Raw genomic sequence first — 14154 nt, 5'->3', positions numbered from 1 at the left:
GGGGGAGTTTGTTCCCGTTCTTGGCTGGGCTACACCTAATGACATATGGGTAACACCACCAGTAGTGAAGGCCTTATATCTATTAAATTTCTCCTCCCAGGCTGTCCAGCCTGCCCATCCTGGTAAAGGGGAAGAGGGGTAAGGGTGTCTTCAGATAACAACTTCAGCCGTCCCTGCTCACTCATAGGTGGACTCCATTTAATAATCCTTGGTGGTGTAAAAGTGCCTCCAATGGGTTAGTCGACTGTTGCTCCCTGGTTGACTCCAACTAATATTCTGTGGTGGTTTAACAGAGCCTCCAAAAGGTTGGTCCTCTGTCAATCCAAAAGCACTCCATATAATACTCCTTGTGGTTTAATAGCATGTCTAATGGGCTGGTCATCCATTGCTCCCAGGTGGACTCCATATAATATTCCCTGATGGTAATAGTGCCTCCAGTGGGCTGGCGCTGTGTCACTCCTAGATGGATTGAATAACCTACTCCCTTGTGGTTTGACGGTGTCGTTTACGGGCTGGGCCTCCATCGCTTGTGGGTGAGCTTCATATAATTCTCCCTGGTATTTTAATTGTCTCCAGTGGACTAGTCCATTATCCCTCCCGGTTTGGCCTACATACAGGACTTGCTGGTGGTTTAACAGTGCATCTGATGGACTTCAGTCGTTTGGCGCTAATAGGTGGACCTCCTCTACTCTAGTAGGTTCTACTACTGATATTGCCTGCCTTCAAGATGGTAAGTTTGTTGTGTGCGGCTGCATTTATCCTCAAACCCCATGCTTAAACACTCCATACTTCTACCCTGTTTTCAGTCATTACACACCTCCTCCCAGCATCTTGCATATTAACTAAACTGCAACCAACACCCTTTCTAACATGCAGTCCAAAGTGCACCCAGGAAAACGATACAAATCAGAGTGGTTCACAATCTCACATGGGATATGTCACACTATATAGGTAATGCAGTCACACCACTCGGGAAGTGCTTCAGTCATCGCAATAGGTAAGAAAGTGCTATATAAATACCAGTGTAATACAAGGATATCACAATTTTTCAGTCTAAAAAGGCATATTATTTAATACATTTACAGTCAACGCAGTTACTTTTATATCAAGTGTCTCACTGATTCGGATTGTTTTCTGCTGGTCCTTCATCAGGCCAGAGTATAAGCATTCATGGAAATAAGCAAAACCAACTAATTATAGACAATTCTATGCAGTTATAGTTTTATATAAAAGGCCTGTGAAATGCTGTCATTCTGGCGCGGCAGCAGCTTCGTCATAGTTATGGATTTATAGCACTTGCAACCTAATCCTCATTATGCTGTTTAATTTGTAAATTTACGCACAGTAGCATAACTTTTCCTAAGGTTCACTGGTCATCTTTCAATTGCTATTGTTACTTTATGTTATAAGAATGTGTAGCTCTCGCTACCACCCGGTTGGGTATCCTGGCGCAGAGCAGATGCCCGACTAGCCTCGCCATGGGCTGGGAATTAATCAGTGTTTTCAGGTGCTAAATTGGCACTAACCAGGTGAGTATTAATGTGTGTCAAAATTACAAAGTAGGAAAAGAATACAGCCACTGTGTGTTCAACATTATGGCTCATAATTTCCCATTGTAAGCCACAAATGTAAATTAACTTTGCTGCATAATTTGGTCCTACATACGGGCCGTGGTGCTGCTTACACAAATAAGATATAAACTGAGAGACAATATAAAGTCCTTGAACTGTGAATATTCCATAGAATTGTATTTTTATAGTCACTGATGAATGTTCAGTGTGAGAATGTTTTTTCATTGTCAAAGAGGTTAGTGTCCAATATGACATGATTCTTGATACAACATAGTGCATGACAACCATGATTCTTCATACAGAATCATTGATAACAGCCAACATGTGTTTTGCAAATAACCACCTCCTGGGAGCTCATGTATACAATTCTGAAATAATTAGTCACTCTTCTCAATATTTTGATCTTCCAATTGAAGATGTCCACTGTATGAATACCAATAGAGCGCTTGAGTGCCATGCTCCAATATATTTACCCCCCCCCCCCCCCGATAAGGGTGACTGCGACGGCTACAGATAATATAAATAGTTAATCCAAAATATAAAATCCCACAAGGATTTCTTCTTAATTCTGGAGCAACCTCAAACAGAAGTTCTTTTGGAAGAAACGCACATGGAAAGGGGAAACCTCCATTAGAGTGATAGCTCTCATCAGTCTGTGTACCGGGGTGCTACAACTTCACCCACTTTTCTTTGCACAGGAAGGCAGCAAAAGGATTTCAGCTATGGATTTGTTATACTCCTCTGATCACTAGGTGGAAGGGGTTGTTAGATGCCTTTCTGCACCTAGAGTAGCTAACATCAGTGCTCCTTGGGCACAGGAAACAGGAGTAGCACCATTGTATATTGGAGACTATTCTCATTGCAACTATTTCTGTTCCGAAAGGATAGCCAAATAGTTGCCATAATTCAGCATCCAGAAATTATCTGAGATTACGACCCCTCAGGCTGTAGAAATAATGAGAGAGGGAAAAGTATGGCATTCATCTTTAGACAAGTTGCTTTCTTGAATTTGTTTCTTCTTGATCAGTATGGCTGGATTATAATCCATGAGCAGGTATCTTTCCATGAGAAGGGAGCAGAAATGCTTGAAAAATTTAATGGAATATAGTATTCCCCAGATTCCACCGTGAACCTTTTCCTAGCTTGGACGACTATTCAGATTTCTTGTTCTTTGCTCAAATAAGGAGAATCTTGCTCACAAAAACCTTTTGGAGCTCAGTACCATTTTTATGCCCCCCACGGGCTTCATCCTACTGTTTAAAAAGGAGCAGAGAACTGATGTATGCCAGCAGCAAGGCAATAATACATCTGACTAAGCAATGCAGTGCACATTTTATCATTGTGTGTTACTAGACAATAGAAATTTGGTTTTATGCCAAAACGTTTTTCACTCTTCATATAAATGCAACAACGGCTCATATTGGTATATTCAGTAACTCACAAACTAATTAATGTCTGTTGGGCAACAGATATGTTGTAACAAAGGGCAATAAATGTCACATAATTTCATAGAGAACATTAATTACATATTGCAACATTTTCTGTAAGAGAGATTATAGTCTTCTCATATAGATTTAATTATAAATGATTTGTTTCATCAAATATTTCGAAATAAAATGTGCTCAGTGCTCAAAAAGTGGCAAAGGAACAGATACATAGTAGATGTGTGTATACACAAGACGAAAAAAGACAATAAAATGAAGATAACAAGATGAACGATCCACTGTGTTTATTTAAAAAGCCGGAACTAGACAAAAGTCAATTGGTCTAAATGTTGGCAGTGGCAATGGCATTTCAACTCCTCCATGTTTTTGTGGATCATCTTCTGGATCAAAATTTTGAGGTAGCAAACAGTCTGTAGAGAACAGAAAATGAAACATTTTCTCCTTTGTTTTAATTGTGAAATAAAAGTGCTATAGTTAAGCACCAAAATGATGAAATAGCACTTTAATTCCTATTCCGTAGACTCTTTTCAATTATTATTTTGTAGTTATCACTGTCTCCTAGAGGTGAGGCAGAATTGCTTCAATATCTGTTTAAATTTAGAACTTTAGTGTGTCAGTACAGCTACATCAATAGCATACCTGCTTCAATGCACGTATATGCACTCTCAGAAATTCCCTTTTCTCAGCTTTTTCGCGGATCAGCACCTGCTTCTGCCACGATCCGCAAATTCTTTGTCGGGCAAGAATTGGTTTTTCTCAGTATATTTGTTAGCGGCTTTCCTTGCACTTTTGTTCCCCTCCCTTTCGTTGTTCCATCAGTTGAGGTTGGGTATGTTGCACCTCATCTCCTGTTTATGCTCTCTGATTGCGCATTGTACATAGTAACTTTTACTTTTTGCAGCCTGCGTTACTTGTCTTTTATCTTAGTAGCAGGTGTCCGATGCACGCCTGCACTCTGTGTTACAACCTGTACAGTGTCCCTTCAGAAATGCCTGGTGTGCATGTAGAGCAATAGTATACTGATCCAGAGAGAAATGTTGGATGGTATCACCAGTACAGGGTCTCGTTCCCAGTCACAGTACCATAATCTCTATAAAGGGAGTCGCCAGAAAGTGACTTTATCCTTACTGACAGGCTACACTATAACAATAAATCAAGGGTTGGAGTACTATGGCCATAACTGCAAATTAGAATATTCTTGGCAAGGTGGAAATATGTCAGAGTTCTGCAGGAAAAAAGTGGTAACAAGTAAAGGTGTGTGAAGTGTGGGTGTTGCTGAGATTCATCTCAAAAACACAAAGTGGAAAAAATAACTTGATAAAAAAGGTTGCAATTAGTGTGTTCAAAAATTGCATTATCACTTTGATGTGGTGATATAAATCTGTATCTCAAAGGTCGGGCATTCCTTAGGTCGACCCAGGTGCCTCTCAAAAAGTTAATTTGTTTATCCTGGTTAGACAAAGAATTTGCTGCTCTAAACAATTCTTTTCTCCTAAATTAATCGTTTTAATGCTTGTGATTTTCTCTGACCCTTCAGACAAAAATAATTCTTCACAAATGCTGCACACTATGCATTTAAATATTTGTGACTCTAGGCCCAAACTCTTTTTTTTCTTGATCTCTTCACTCTATTTAAGGAAACTTTCTGCCCCATCCTTCAAGCAAAGGCATTTTTCTAGCCAAGGCAAAGATTGGTTCTTCAATCTTTATCTTAAATGATGAGCATACAAGATAAGTCCCTAAAGGTTTGATTGACAAGGATCTGGATTTATCAAATGACAATGGGTCTGTCTTTCAAGCAGTTGTGAAAATACTTGAATTTGAAAATAGAAACAAATGTAATGTAACGTACGCCTTGATAGTAATGGTCTGTCTTATGTTTCCTCCTTAGCCAGTTGTATGTCATTTAATTCAATGTTTCTAAAATGCTTTTAATAGCTTTGGTCCTTCCAGAAACACTATTCCCAAGGTAATACATTACATTTATGACTATTTTGACTAGAAGTTGCAGTGAGTACTAATCAATTAACTTTTTACTACTTTTATCTACACTGTTTGTATTCTACTACATTTTAGGACAGTTTTTTGGTTTCAGGCTTTATGCAGTAAAAATGTACCGTTTGTTTACATTTTTTTGTTATAGAAGTACTTAATATTCCTGGAAGCTTGCTGTTTCACATGTAGTCTTTGCGAACCGAACAGAATAAAATAGAAAATATTCCAGTAAAACCAAGTCTTCTGCTGCCCCTCTTCCATGGCCTGCTGTTGATAACTATTTTTTGATAACTGATAGTCTATTAGCATTATGAGCCAGAAGCCCCAAGCGTTGTGATTTGCAGATCATTGCTTTCATTAGCTATCTATCCTTCCAAAAGTATCTGCAAGCATTTGGCTCATTCTACAGGGGAACCAAATTTGTCATTCCATAAGGACAATATGGTCCTACTAGCGACTTCTTTCAAACCTAAAGTGTCAATTTCCTAACAAAAACAGTTGGTGCTCCACTATACTTTTATTGCTTAATCTAACCTCTGAGCCTGAAAGGGCTTTTCATATCGCAAATCTTTTGTGGATGTTTAAATTCTATTTTGACATTCTCTTGTGTAAAGTAACTATAAAGCAACTATGTTCTTCAGAGAGACATTTGGTATCTGCTGTTCATAGTAAGGGTGGGCGTAGTTCGCGAAGTAGCACTTCGCGAAGCTACGCAAAGTGAAGTTCGCACTACGCGAGCTACGCGTAGCACTTCGCGAACTGCGAAGTAACATGTTCGCACTGTGCAAGATGTTGTTTTCAATGATTGCACAGTGCGGACAAGCAACCGGCACTGTGCAATCATTGAAAATGGCATCTTGCACAGTGCGAGCTGTAGTTTTCTGCTGCTCGAGTAGATTTTTACTCGAGCTGCAGCTTTCTCAACGCGAACTGGTAGTTTCTCATCGCGAGCGGTCGCGAGCATACGCGACCCCTCGCAATGAGAAACCTGACCTTCTCGCGTTGGGAATCTCGCCGGGAGGTTTATTTTCCATGCTCGCGATCGCGAACAAGGAAAAAGTCTCGCCAGGATGTCATTTTGCTTGCTCGCGGTCGCCAACTTGACGTTGAGGACCGCGAGCAAGCAAAAAATGACCGCAGCACTACGCAACACTACGCTACGCGTGTTCGCACTGTGCTACGTGCAGTTCGCGTAGTGCGAAGTAGCGCGAACTTCGCAAACTACGCGAGCGTAGCGTAGTGCTTCGCCCAGGCCTAGTTCATAGCTTGGGTTAAGAGGGTTCTGATACATTTTGCTTTTTATGCTAAGTTCTTATGATGGGTTTTTACAATTAACAATTTGTGATCGGTCGGGTTAATCTAAATTTTTTGATTCTGATTTAGATAGAGGAGGCCAGTCAGCCCTAAGACGTGCGGTTATCTTCGGCAGTATTCTAAATCCTGCAAAACTATGTCGCCCACTGCACTAGTTCCTTTGAGTATTCCATTCTGGAATATCTTGGAATTTAAATGAATTTGTGTTTTTGGTAATAGATGGAATGCTGTATTTGCACCACTGCATTCTCTTCTCAGTGTTTTGTTTGTTTTGTTTCTGTTGTTTAATAGGATGATGATTTCATGGAAAGAAGAGAAAAGGCTATTAAAACAGTAACAGATGTCTATGTAAGTATGTTGTGATTTTCTAGGTTACATAAATGGTTACTAGCTTATAATGTAATCAATGTTCTTAATTTTCATTGACACTGATAACTATTGTATTATGTCCACCTACCTTCTCTCATCAATTAAAACACTACCTCCTTATAAGACTTTCCAGAGCAGTGTGCATCAAAGTGCTTCTTCTCAAAGGTTTTAAGAGTATTCCATTTCATTTTCAGGTGCTACTTTTCCATGCATACATTAGCTTCCCAATCACATAATGTAGTCTTAAATTGACACAGTTTGGCCCTGCCAATAATCATGTGCCAGTGCCTGACTCGGTTCCCGCCCATTCCAGCTTCAAACCATCTATTCCCCTGCCCTTCCCATTTCTCTGTTGGTGTGGGGTTTATAACCAGTTCTTTCTATATACAGATATCCTAGCCCTGCATGGGAACATATCCATTATTTTAGAAAGATTATTAGCCTACTCCTCGTATCTTTTGCCGTATGTTGGTTGACTGCCTGCGGGGTGGAGAGGGGGGTGGGGTCAGAAGCAGCGACTGGCTGCAGTCCAGGCCCTCTGTTAACCGTGCAGTGTGGGGTTGGCTGTCTCTGGGGGGGGGAGGTTTGAAGCAGGTGCTGTGGTCAACCCCCACAGCATACGGCCGAAGGCTGTGCGTGGCAGGAGGTTGGCTTTATGTTTGAAAATAAAATATGACCTTACGTTAAAAAAACAAATCCATTGAAAAAACAAAAGTTCCAGAAACTTTATAGTTAAATGAAATGTTCAGTCACAACGTAATGTTTTAAACTGGAAAAAAACCACTGAACTTCACCAGTTAGTTATCTCACGTAACTATAACTCATGCCCTAAGGTAACTATAATCCCCGCCAAGCACTGCTAATTACCCCACATATTACATCACTCATGACGTCTTCTATGACATCATTGATAATGTCACTGCAATATTTGCAATAAAATTATTGTTGAGAAAACTGTTCATAGTGGGGCTGCAAGTTATATTTACCTAAGTGCAAGGGTCTCCAACCTTTTCTGTAAATGAAGCTATTTATGTTCAATGAATATAATCCCAAACTATTAACATTATTAGTGTAGTAAAAATGACCACATTAAACAGTACTACATTAGTGGCCACCATATGCAGGATTGCCAGCAGTGCATCAGGCAGTGTTTGCCAACAGTAAGGTAAGAAAACATTGCCAGCTTTGAATGCCTTTACATGCGTAACACATAACAGCCATAGCTGCAGTGTGCCAAGCACCAAGGTAGTAATATTAGTAATAACTCTCCCCAGTATCGCATGATTTATCACTCAGATATCGACTTTGAATATATTTTGGTAATTCAGCATTTTTCTACCAACATCAGCTCAAGTGTTCTGCAAATTCACACATTTGTATCTAGAGTGCACACTCTCAATATTAGTCTGTATATATTCATTCAACCAAGCAAAAGCTTGTGATTTAGTAGGCTGGGCTGCACACGGGAGAGCCACTTACAGATAACTAGAGAGATACCAGTGGCTCAAGAGCTACTTGTTGTAGAAGCCGTCTTCGGACATAAGTTATAGCTATTTTAAATAACTATAGCTGTAACTGTCGAATTTCTGTGCTTTATATATATGTATATATTTATATATATAATTCACAAACACTATCCTAGAGCATTGGAGCTCTTTACATGAGCACAGATTACATAGCGTAAGGTCAGAATATTTTTATTTTTTAGCACAGGAAATTCAGTGCCCAGAGCCAATGCTGAAACTCAAACCTAATTGCTCAAATACAAAGTGGGCAGCTCTGGCCATATTTATGGGTGCAAATCATAAATAAGTGGGATCATTTTTATGATCACGTGTAGGGAGCACGTTCTATGTCAAAATGGCTTTCTGAAGTAAAAAACAGAAGCAAAAAATACTGGATGATTCATCCAGAGTTTTTCTTAGGAATATTTGCAGAGCTATGTTTTAAAACTGCACATACATACATAGTTCATCACCTTTGTGTCAGTGGTGCTGAAAAGAATTCAGAGTGGGGGTGCAGACATCAATGTTACATCACTGAAGCCATAGGGTTTGTGAAAATTCCCAGCTTCATACAAAGGGCAGCACATGTATTCAGCGGAAGAGTGGTAAGTGTGTAGTATGTAGCTGGTGGTGCATTTTGAAGGACAGTGTTGCAATTATAATATTAAAGCATCAAATGTAGTGTACTGTCATTTACAGACAGCACATTTTCCATTGGAACGGCCACTACTTTTGCACAGGGGTACAGATTTACTGATCAAGGTATATAGTACGCAAATGATAATGTGTGGAAATCGAGTTTCAGTGAATATTTATCATATTAGCATCACCAAGATTTGTTTTTATTGTATTAAAATCTTGTTTCTATTACAGTTCAGAATTAAAATAAAAGTGATTCATTTTTGCTTTCCTAACTACTGATATATCCTGAACTATGTGTACAGTAACAGGTTTCTAAATTTTGTTGAGTGTTAAAAAAATTACATCCTACAGCCTTTCATTTCATATTACGTCTACTCCAGCAATATATATATATATATTTTTTAAATATTTTTATTTGCATTTTTAACCATACTCCAGCAATATTGACATAGTGAATTAAAAAAAAACTCACTTCGCAGTTAGATAAAGAAAAGTAAACTTCAATCTCCATGTTAAAAGAATAAGCAGCAATGTGTCAGAAGTTATAGCCTGACATTTGACTTTGGTCTTGTAAAGGCATCTTTATTTATTGCTCTTTTGGTCTCGAACCACTGTTTGGGAAACGCTGGTCTATAGTGTGGTGAACTGACATCACTCCTCCTTGCATGAATATTTCTATAACCAGTATAAGAGAAGAAACCAAAAGTGTTTAGCCACTAACCTTTCTGTATTTTATTTTTAAATTGTTTATACCAGTGCTGGAGTCATTCCATTACCTATTTCATCTCGACAAGGACTATTTTATCATTTCAACATACAGACCACTGTCCACTATGGTTCAGATTCCTCCCAACATGTTCCTCGCAGTAAATATTTTATTCATTACATAGGATCAACCACAAAGCAAGTACAAATCAAACACTACCTAGGAAACCATATGTGCATATCTTGAAAAAGGATACTCTTTGAGTCTCCCCGCCCCCATCTCCGAAATCTTAAGGTGAGTAATGATTTTTCGAATGGTGTTCCCTCATCCTAGGCCTCCTGCAGCTGTTTCCATTCAAGCCAAAGGCCAGTGACTTATAGACCATCATATAAAGGATACAGAAATGTCAGCCACGGGAATTCTTCAATTTCCCGATGTCACCCAGTTGTTAAGGTCCCTTGTGAAAAGTCCAGCCATGAAAAAATCATTGAGCAGCTCCTGTCAAAAATAGATGAGAGAACCTTTTGAGCCCAACAGTGGTTGCAATGATAAGTTTGAAAACAGATTGTTTTGCTTCCACTGATGCCCACCAAGGATAATTCACCATTGAGGATGAGCCATGGACATCTCGGAGGGGATAGCTTTGGATCGCCTACAAATTATTTACTAGACTCATTGACAAAGCGAATACATTATGCCCCTTTCTTGGTGTGCTGAAAAATAACAGGCTACATGAAATAAGCCTACTTCTTCCATTGTGGTTGGGTGATTGATTCCTGGGAGGCTAGGTTTCCCCATCAGAATTATGCTATGAAGATGAAATGTCATGTAACTTTCTCACCACTTTACAATGAAGTGAAACAGTGCAACTTTCAGGGGTAAGAAAATGGATGACTCTATAGTGTTACTTTATCTCAGGTATGCATTCACTTTAGGAAATGGAAACATGCATGTATGTATGTATTGCAACTTATAGAGCGCACTATACCCTGAGGTGTCAAAGCGATATCGGACAGTACCCAATACCAAACAGCAATCAGAGAAGTCCCAACGGCTAAGGTAGATGGAGAGAGAAGAGCTATGTTTTAAACAGTCTTTTGAATGAGAGAAAAGAGTCAGCTTCTGAGATATGGGTGGGTAGTTTATTCCACAATTTGGCAGCAGCCACCAAGATGGACTGGCCACCCCATCTGGCATTAGGGAATCTGGGAACCAACACCTTCTTGCGAAAAGAGGATCTGAGAAGCCTACTCAGGGAGTTCCAGTGAGACAGGAAGTTGAGTTGGCTGGAGCCTTTATGATGCCGAGCTAGAAAGACCAAGCAGAGAGCCATAAAAATAATCCTTTTTATTTTACTGGAACCCAATGGAGGGAACGGATCCCCTCTCTGAAGGAAAGATGCCCTGTGATGTTAAGGATCAATCAATCAGCATTTGTAGAGCTCTGCGCTGTCACCCCAGGGCTTATCTGGGCGCCGGGGTGGAGTTCTCCGTCGAAAACCCAGGGCTTTGAGGGAAAGACAGGAAAAGGGAAGAAACAAGCAGTAAAATGCAAAACAGGTCAGAAAAATGAGCGAGCAGAAAAAGCAAGACATAGGGCAGAATAACGAGCTGAAAAAGCACAACAGAGGGCAGAAAAATGGGCTGAAAAAGCAAAACTGAGCAGAAGAGGGCAAAAAAGAGGGCAGAAAAACAAGCAGAAAGGCCATACATGAGGTAGTAAAATGAGCAGTAAAGGCAAAACAAAGGGCAGAAAAACGAGCAGAAAGGCAAACAAGCATTGGCATAGCCAATAGGTCTCGCTTTTGGGACCTTATAAGTGTTTAACTATGCAACAGTTGCATAACTAAATACTTATAAGGTCCCAAAAGCGAGACCTATTGGCTATGCCAATGCTTGTTTTTTGGAAGGCACGAAGAGCCACCCTCCCCCGTGTAATGCCAGCTGCTGCAACAGGGGGAGGGACGGACTCTGAGGAGAGAGAGCAGAGGAGGAAAGAGCAACAGAGAACCAGTCTGCCAAGTAGGTGCGAACGTTAAAGTGAAAGTAATCATTCCGCGGGCGCTTTGATGTTCGCAGTGGCCGCGCAGCTCACTGAGAACATCAAAGCGCCCGCAAAATGTACACGCAGGCTGCCAAATGATGCGCGCGCCCGGCGCACATGCACTGTAGTTGGGGGCCTGAAAAGCACTCGTTTGCACTTCCAAATCCCCGTTTTCTATAGCTCTCGCCAGAGCAGCGCTAAAGCGCTGGCTCAGGCGAGACCTAAAAAGAGGGCAGAAAAACAAGCAGAAATCGCAAAACAGAGCAGACGAGGACGAAACAGAGGGCAGAAAAGGCAAAATTGTGGACAGAAAAAAAACAGAAACGGCAAAACCGAAGGTAGAAAAACGAGCAGAAAAAGGCAAAACAGGTAAGAAATGATCATGGGCAGCAGGTAGACAGGCAGCAAAGGGTGGCAGACTGCTGGCAAGATGGACGTTTTGATAATGAGAAAACATGCGCTGGTAATGAAGCTGACCTGGGTATCAAAGCTCAAGGTGTTGTCGAACACAACACCCAGTTTGTTTGCTGATTTGACCGGGGTGGGAAGAGGTCCACAATTCTCCGGCCACCAGATGTTAGACCAAACAGACTCCAGAGTGTCAAAGACCAATATCTTTGTTTTGTCGGAATTGAGTTTAATGGCATTGTCTCTCGCCCACCTACTAATGCTAGACATGCAGTGATTGAACTTCTCAGCTACAGAAGACAGGTCGTTGGAAGTGGACACAATGATCTGGGTATCATTCACGTATGACAGTATTTGGAACCCGAAAGAACGCACCAATTCTGCCAACGGAGCAACATACACATTAAAAAGAGTCAGACTCAGTAGACACCTTAGTCTTTAACTTATAACCGTAATGCAGAATATTAGCTTATGGCATAACTACAGCTACATACTGTAAGCTGGTTGTTTGACGCTGTGATCAGTGCTCATGCATGTGAAAAAAGAATGGCAAAGTTAACCCAGGGGTCAAAGCAGTTTGTCTGAGTTTGCGTTTCGTTCTTCCCCTCTCCTTCTAATCAAATCAATCAAAAAAGCTACCAGTCCTTCAGGCAAATACACCTTCTGCCACACTGAAGAGATTCACCAGGGTATCTAAAGCAAGATAGCTGCAAAAATTGCCTTAGCTTATACCTAAGGAGTGAAGAAAAGATTGTGCTTAAATGATAGTGTAAAGTATAGACATTGCCTGCAAATTACTATTTGTGGCACACAGTAGAGCATTGACTTGCTACAATATTCAAACTCTTACATTTGTTAACAATTATTTTATAGTTGATATTAACATATTACCATTTTTGTTTCAAGATGTACATTGCGTGTGAGACAAAAGTATAGTTGCATATACAAAGATAATAATGCATGTCCTTATTTCAGATGGTAGATTAATAGCTGTTAAAACAACTTCATTAAATCTCGATCTTTAATATATTTGTTGTCATGACACAGTATTTTAATGTGGTATATTCTAATGACTAAAAGAAAATATTTCCAAAATGTAGCTTTGGCAACCACCAAAGTATAGGCCGTCTAAAACTGGCTGATATGCTTGAAATCTCCAGCGATTAGTTGAAGAGATCCAGGACAATATAACTGACCCTTTCACTGACAGGACCAACAGTCAAAGCTGAGACAGTGATTGTGTAGTCCATTGTCATCACTGATGTAAACCAAAACGTAGATAAGCCCCCCAATATTTTTTAAAGTAAGGTAAAGATAAAGTATGCAAGACTACCAAGGTTTCCATCAGCATATGACCATTCCAAGGAGGATGTCAAGCAGAACAATAATAGATGGGTTTAAACCAATAATCAAAGTTTGTTTGACTTCTATTTGCTTTCTTCATCTTGGATCATCGGTAAAGGGTCATTGGTCCCATAATGAGGGCCAAGGTTTGAATTATTACACTGAAATACATCATACTACAACACACTAGACTTCTGGGCGAAAGTCAGACAATAGTGAAACAACCTGCATTCTGGTCATTTTTAGGTCTTGTGGTAGCCAGGACGTGTCTGTCTGTGTCTGTCTGTGTCTGTCTGTGTCTGTCTGTGTCTGTCTGTGTCTGTCTGTGTCTGTCTGTCTGTCTGTCTGTCTGTCTGTCTGTCTGTCTGTCTATCTATCTATCTATCTATCTATTTCAGATGTTATCAGTGATGTCACTGACCATGTCATGAGTGACGTAATATGTGAGATCATAAGCAGTGCATTGCGGGGAGTAAGTTATAGTTAGCTCAGGTAACTATAACTGCTGTATTTCTATGGTTTTGAGTGTGTAAAATCTAAACCTATCTATACCGTCCCTGTAACCTTTGGGGTTTTTTTATGAATTTCTAAGGGTTTTTTTTTTGTTCTATTTCCGAATTATAATGCCCCTGTAACGTTCGGGTTTTTTCATTGAATTTCTATGGTTTTTAAGGCTATTTTCTGACTATAACCTCCCTCTAACCTTTGGTTTTATAGTGAATTTCAGTTTTTCCCATATAAACTGTATTACAATTTCACCTATAAGTTCAGTTTAGTAATATGCATTTTTACAAGTTTATAAATACATTTTA

The 14154-nt window shown here is 39.9% G+C and overlaps 1 protein-coding gene across 2 annotated transcripts in view; it reads left to right on the top strand.

Annotated features, from left to right (window-relative positions):
• Positions 1 to 14154, top strand: part of CCDC93 (CCC complex scaffolding subunit CCDC93) — a 1072960-nt gene that overhangs the window by 135679 nt on the left and 923127 nt on the right. For both annotated transcript variants that reach the window (XM_085647463.1, XM_085647464.1), the window contains exon 6: positions 6617 to 6673. In XM_085647463.1, the coding sequence (XP_085503589.1) occupies positions 6617 to 6673 (57 nt within the window). The remainder of the gene's footprint in view (positions 1 to 6616; positions 6674 to 14154) is intronic.

Source organism: Triturus cristatus, chromosome 3_2 (genome assembly GCF_964204655.1).
Source record: "Triturus cristatus chromosome 3_2, aTriCri1.1, whole genome shotgun sequence".
Lineage (NCBI taxonomy): Eukaryota > Metazoa > Chordata > Amphibia > Caudata > Salamandridae > Triturus > Triturus cristatus.
Note: the sequence above shows the minus strand (reverse complement) of the source record. Positions and strands in the feature narration are given on the sequence as shown.